This window comes from Lagopus muta, chromosome 32 (genome assembly GCF_023343835.1).
Source record: "Lagopus muta isolate bLagMut1 chromosome 32, bLagMut1 primary, whole genome shotgun sequence".
NCBI classification, from domain to species: Eukaryota; Metazoa; Chordata; class Aves; order Galliformes; family Phasianidae; genus Lagopus; species Lagopus muta.
This window is the reverse complement of record NC_064464.1, coordinates 669,911-676,191: the sequence shown is the minus strand read 5'-3', so window position 1 is coordinate 676,191 and position 6,281 is coordinate 669,911. Positions and strand designations below refer to the sequence as shown.

The following is a 6,281-nucleotide window of genomic DNA, read 5'->3' as shown; positions in this document are numbered from 1 at the left end:
TCCCAGCACACAGCCCGCTCCTCCCGGCCCCGCTCACCGGCCCGGCGCCGCCATGCCGCGCTGCCCCGGAAGTGCTCTCCGCCGCCACGAAGCACTTCCTGCCCCGGCCCTACCAACCGCCTGCGGCCTCACGTTGCTAAGGCCGGCCTGGGGGCGGCCCGGGGCCTGCAGGAGGGGGAGCGGCAGCTGCGGGGGTCCGCTGCCGGATTCCCCTCGGCTGGCGCCGGCGGCATGCAACTTGTCTTCTTCTCCTTCTCTGCCTTTTCCCTTTGCCCCCTTTTGCTTTCCTTTGCCTTTCTTTTCTTTTCCTTGCTACTCTTTTCTCTTCCTTTCCTTTTCTCTTTCTCTCTTCCCCTTCACATTTCCCTTTCTCTTTCCTTTCATTTCTTACTTTCTTCCCCTCCTCTCCCTTCCCTTCCCCTCCCCTCCCTTCCCTTTGCTTTCTGTCCACACTCAGTCTGCACATCTCCAATGGACATGCCTGGAGAAGATCACCTACGCAGGCAATAAATGCCTTGTGCTCTGCTTCACTGCTTTGTGCTCTTGAAAGACACTCATTTGTTTTGCCCTTTCCTAACCCCCAAGTATCAGGAGGGCCCGGCTGCCTTTGCTGCGGAGCCTTATCACCCCACAGTCTGAAGACTTGGGGGAAAAGCTCAGCAGCTACGTAGCTGCCAAGGCAAGATTTCATGCCCTGGCCTTCATACAGCCCGGCTCTCCCCGCTCTGCTCTGCGCTCCTGCCATCCCCTGCAGCCCCTGTGCTGCCACAAACACGAGCGCGGCTCGGGCCCAACGCCCTCCCTGCTGCACGCCCTCTCACGACCCCATGTGCTGCACCCACACCACTGCCCCAGCCCCGCAGCCCTCCTGCCCACAGCGCAGCCCCACGCACCGGGCTCGGCCCCAGCCCCCAGCAGCTGATGGAGGTGACTCAGCCCCCGCTGCATCCACACCCAAACCTAACACGCACTAACCGCTCCTCAATACTCCGTTTCCCTCCTTGGCAGCCAGCTCCTTGGCTGCACGCAGCCCGACAATCCGCTCTTTCCCCTCCAGCAGGGCAGTAGGCAGGCAGGCGGGCAGGCAGCAGAAGGCAGTGCCGTGTAGCACGCTGGACCCAGTGCACCGTGCAGGCTCCTTCGTGGAAGGAGGAAGACGCCGACGCGCCAAGCCAAAATGGCAGGCAGACACTCTTGACGTGCAGCCTCTCCTCTGCTCTCCTCTGCTCTCCTGTCCTCTCTCGGGCTCCGGCTCAGCAAGGTGCCCTCGCAGCACCCAGACGCTCAACACGCGGCGCTGCCCATGACGCGCTCAAAGCCATTGCAGCTGAAGCAGCGCAGCACGGCTCGCTGCCCTCCCGGCTCACGCCTGAGCTCTGGGCCCGAGGCGCGCTCACCTGCAGCCCTCCCGCTGCCCTCTCCTCCTGCCCCACTCCCAGCGCTGCTCTTCACACCAGCCCACCCGCACTTGAACTCCTCGCGGCTCAACGGGAGCCTGACGTGCAGGCCACGGCTGCCCGCAGCTGCAGCTGGCCTTCCCAGGGCAAGCAGGAACAGTCAGTGCTACACAAGGCTGAAAAAGCCACCAGGCAAGCTGGAGAGACAAGCTCAAGGGGCTGAGTGCAGGGACACCTTGCTTCCTCGCGCACTGCTTCCTCTCCTTTTGTTGCTCTCAGGCCTCACAGAGCAAGCTGATGCTCACACGCTTCGCTAGCACTTACGCGTTGGCTGAAAGGCCACCACTTGGCAAGACCAACATGGAAACGCGGGAAAAGCAGCTCCATCTCCACGGAGGGACGTGAAGCCGGCCGGTTCATCGCCCTGCCACTGCCAGCCCAAGCCAGGCATGTTTGGACCAGCTACTGAAAGAGGCAGCACCAGGTGTAAAAGGTTGCTTTCCCTTTTATTTTAAACAAAGGGATTTGGGTTGCCTTTTGTAGATATGTCAACAGAAAATAAAATAGCCTGGATACCGCTCATGACCAACCACATGCGGTAAGTTCACCTCATCATCAACATTCTGAAACAGCTATCGAGCTGAAGGACCCTGAAGGAATGCGGCGTCCCCAGCTCTTGCCACACATGAAATCCCGCACAGGCAAAGTCCGATTTGTTTGTCACGCATCAGAAGCCCTTCCAGCTTCCTCAGTTCCTCTCCAATGTCCGGGCAAGGGAAAGCACGGCCACGCCACAAAACCAGACGTACAGTGCGCTGCCTTTGGAGCACCTCTCAGCAAGCATTCCCGCTGCTTCCTTTGGCCTTTGAGGCTTAGCGCTCAAGCCCTCACCGTTGCTTTTTGCTTTCCTTCTTGGCTTTCTTGCTTAGCTGTGCAGCACTTGCCTTTGGTTTCTTCACCGTCTCCCAAGTCTTAGACTCCAAGCCGTCCCAGTCCTACAGGAATCAATTCACAAACAGTCAGGGAACTTTCTGACAATTGCCTGACAGCTCGCTTTGGGAGCTCAAGACACCTGACTGGGCAGCTTTGGGTGCCACTGCTGCACACTGCCTTCCTGACATCAGGGCACAACAGAAACTCCACCTCTCTCTTGTTCCCCAAAATCCCACGGAAGCTACAGTCTACAGGCCTTGCCTGCAAGGCAGTCCCTGCACAGGGGGACGCCCTGCCTGCCACTCACAGCCCACACAAGCAGCAGCACCAGCAGCACCAGCAGCAGCACCACCATAAGATGAGCTTGCACCTCCAGGCTCCTTGCGTGCCACCAGGAACAGCACGCACGCCCAAGGAAGGACAGAACAAACTGCCGCACTCTCAGCAATGCCGCGGCGCGCTACCGTAGGCCACGGCTCCAGCTGCTTCCCTCCCAGCCCATTTCCTCAGCATTTCTATCAACCTCTATCAAACAGAGCGCTACTTACTCTCTCTGGGCACTTGGGAACTGGCAGGGTTATGGCCAGCACGCACACAAGCTGCAAAACGGCTCCAAAGAAGAGGCCGGAGCGCAGCACGTTCTCCATCAGCGTGGGCTCAGGGATCTCACGGGGCGAGAAATGCAGTTCAGCGGCCATAGCGCAGACAGCCTGCTGCTCTGCTGCTCTCCAGGAGGCTGCTTTCTACAAGGGGGAAACGAGAGCCATCATTCCATTCCTGCGCTCCGACGCTGTGACTTCCTGCTAGCAAAAACTCCCAGCCTGACTCACAGACGTGCTCTGAACATATCCTTGGTCTTCCGACCCAACCACAAGCAGGGACGCCAAACTTGCATTTCAGCAACAGCTGAACACGCAAGAATCAACTTCTCCCTGAGCTTGATCACACATGCACGACCACTGTCTCATGAACACTAACAACAAGAGTATTCATACCATCACTTGCACATTTGCATCTACCTGGCTACGTACGTGTTCACGGCCTTGCTGCTGCTGTGCCGGACGGCACCAAGCACAGCAATAAAGCACGCAGAAAGCCCATCTGCTCAGGACAGGGGGATGAGCTGGGCTCACGCCTAAGCACTGCTTACTGCAAAGGAAGGCACACCTACCTGGCAACGGCCACGCACGATGCTCGAGACACAGTCACACACTGTTCTCCTGAGGCCCAACGCAATGTCGCAGCCACTCACACTCTGCTCCTCGACGGTCTGCAACACAAAAGTCACAAGCTGCAAATTCAATCCATCCAAGATGCCATCGGGCCTCCGTGCTCACGGCACTCGCACTCATGTCTTCGCACGATCAATCAGCCGTGTGCTTACCGAGTGAGCGCTGCTCACTTCCACCTGACACCAGCAATCCACCCCTAACTGTCAAGTATGAACAGGAACCTATGCCTAACACTAAAAGACTACAACTAACCTATGCCTAACTCGAACAGAAGAACAGGAACCTATGCCTAACACTAAAAGACTACAACTAACCTATGCCTAACTCAAGAACAGGAACCTATGCCTAACACTAAAAGACTACGAGTAACCTATGCCTAACTCTAAAACATGAACAATAACCTACTCCTAACACTAACACTAATCTTAACACTAAAATCAACAAGAAAAACAGGGACGGGGACATAACAGGGTGAAGATGGAGCTGGGGGCCCGCAGAATTGGCTCCAGAGGAGGAGCTGATGGAAACTAATGCCACCCAGCTAATGCTGGGGGCGGGGGGCCGCGCAGCGGGTAGGGAGCCGAGCGCCTGGACCAGCGGCGGTGGGACGGCGCCGATGCGGGGCCTGGCACGGTGGTGTGGTGCCAGGCCAGCTGTGCCGCAGGCGGATCCACCTCCATGGGCTCATCCGGAGGTGGATCCACCTCCATGGGCTCATCCGGAGGTGGATCCACCTCCATGGGCTCCACGGAGGTGGTCACAGCGCTGGTCCAGGCGCGATGGAAACGCACTCTCTTTTCCTTCCTCCTCCGCTTGATCTTAAAGGCGGCCCCCCTCCTCCTCTTCGCTTCTGGGGCCCCCAGCTCTCCCTTCCTATTGGAAATTGGGCAAGCTTCGCCCCTCGCTCTCTTTGCTCCTGACATGGCTGCCAGAGCTCTCAGAGGCGAGTGCGTTGGCCGGGGCAGCGGTGACCAAGGTGACGGCTGTGATGCGGCGAAGGTTCTAAAATGGCAGCCGCACTGCTGGCCATGGCGTTCCACATAGCATGAGGAGGGGGCTGCAGGACAGGGCACGGGACGGCAGCTAGAAGGCACCCCCTGTGCCCAGCGGGCAGCCCTTCTCTCCGGCAAGCAAGAGGCCACACAGGAGCCGGCCCCGAGAAAAGGGCCCTCGGCCTCCTTCATCCTCTCCCTTCTTCCACACGGGAATCTCTTGGGGCTGGCACACGCAGCACACAGCGCCATGTTCAGGGGCCTCCCGAGCCCAGCGCCAACAACAGCAGGCTCCAAAGCGCACCTCACCACGCCTGCCTCCTGGCACACACAAGCTCCGCTTTCCACCTTAGCATCCAGCGCCTCTTCTTGCGCCTCACGGCTGGGGATTCAACCATTCCCTACCAGAAATACCGCCAGCTGCATTGTCATTACAATCACTCTGACTCCATTCCAAACCCGCGCACAATGCTGGCACACACACACGGGGCCACCCTGGCTCACCCATGCTTCGCGGGGACCCACACAACAGCATGAGCAAAGCACGCAGAAACGTGCCGCGCTCCTGACTGATGCCAGTCTGAAAATCTCCCTCTCCCTCCCCCCCAGCCTACTAAGGCAGCACTTCTCCCAAGCAACAAACACAATCACACACAACTGCAGCCCTGGCTCGGCCCGACAACGGACGTCCAGAGGAAGCACATCTTCACAGAATCACAGAATGGCCCAGCTTGGAAGGCACCTCAAGGATCATGAATCTCCAAGCCCCCTGCCACATGCAGGGCCACTAGCCTTCATGTTTAATACCAGACCAGGCTGCCCAGGGCCCCATCCAATCTGGCCTTGAACACCTCCAGGGATGGGGCATCCACCACCTCTCTGGGCAGCCTGTTCCAGCACCTCACCATTCTCATAGTAAAGAACTTCCCCCTGATACCCAACCTAAATCTTCCCCCCTTCAACTTAAAACCATTTCCCCTTGTCCTGCAGTTATCTACCCTTGTAAAGAGTTGACTCCCCTCCTGTTTGTAGGCTCCCTTTAGGTACTGGAACGCTGCAATGAGGTCACCCCGCAGCCTTCTTTTCCCCAGGCTGAACAAGCCCAGCTCCCTCAGCCTGTCTTTGTAGGGGAGGTGCTCCAGCCCTCCAATCATTTCTGTGGCCCTCCTCTGGACCCTCTCCAACAGCTCCCTGTCTTTCTTGTACTGGGGGCTCCAGACCTGGACACAGTACTCCAGAGGGGCCTCACAAGAGCAGAGTAGAAGGGGACAATCACCTCCCTGTCCCTGCTGGCCACCCCTCTTCTGATGGAGCCCAAGATGCCACTTGCTTTCTGAGCTGCAAAGGCACACTGCTGGCTCATGTTAAGCTTTTCATCCATCAGGACCCCCAGGTCCTTCTCTGCAGGGCTGCTGTCAAGGACTGAATGCGTACAAGTCCATGGTGCCAGATGGTGTGCATCCCAGGATTCTGAAGGAGCTGGTTGAGGTAATTGCTGAGCTGCTCTCCATCATATTTGACAAACCTTCTTCCAGCTCCGCACCCTCCGGCCAACACAGCACCCGGGCGCCTTGCTCCACTGCCCGCCCGGGCTTTGTGGCCACAACTAGGCCCTACGGGGCCTCCTCCTTCACACGCCCGAAACACCAACAAAGCTCCGCACTCGCACGGCCTTCCCTGAGAGGAAGCTGCCCCCCGGCCCCGCACCACTCGCCGGCGCCGCACGC

General features: G+C 58.5%; 1 protein-coding gene across 1 annotated transcript in view; it reads right to left on the bottom strand.

Annotated features, from left to right (window-relative positions):
- LOC125686140 (uncharacterized) overlaps nucleotides 1-6,281 on the bottom strand; it is a 58,152-nt gene that overhangs the window by 39,321 nt on the left and 12,550 nt on the right. The window contains exons 4-5 of the mRNA XM_048929826.1: nucleotides 3,502-3,600; nucleotides 2,879-3,073 (exon numbers count right to left, since the gene is read on the bottom strand). Coding sequence (XP_048785783.1) covers nucleotides 2,879-3,073; nucleotides 3,502-3,600 — 294 coding nt within the window. The remainder of the gene's footprint in view (nucleotides 1-2,878; nucleotides 3,074-3,501; nucleotides 3,601-6,281) is intronic.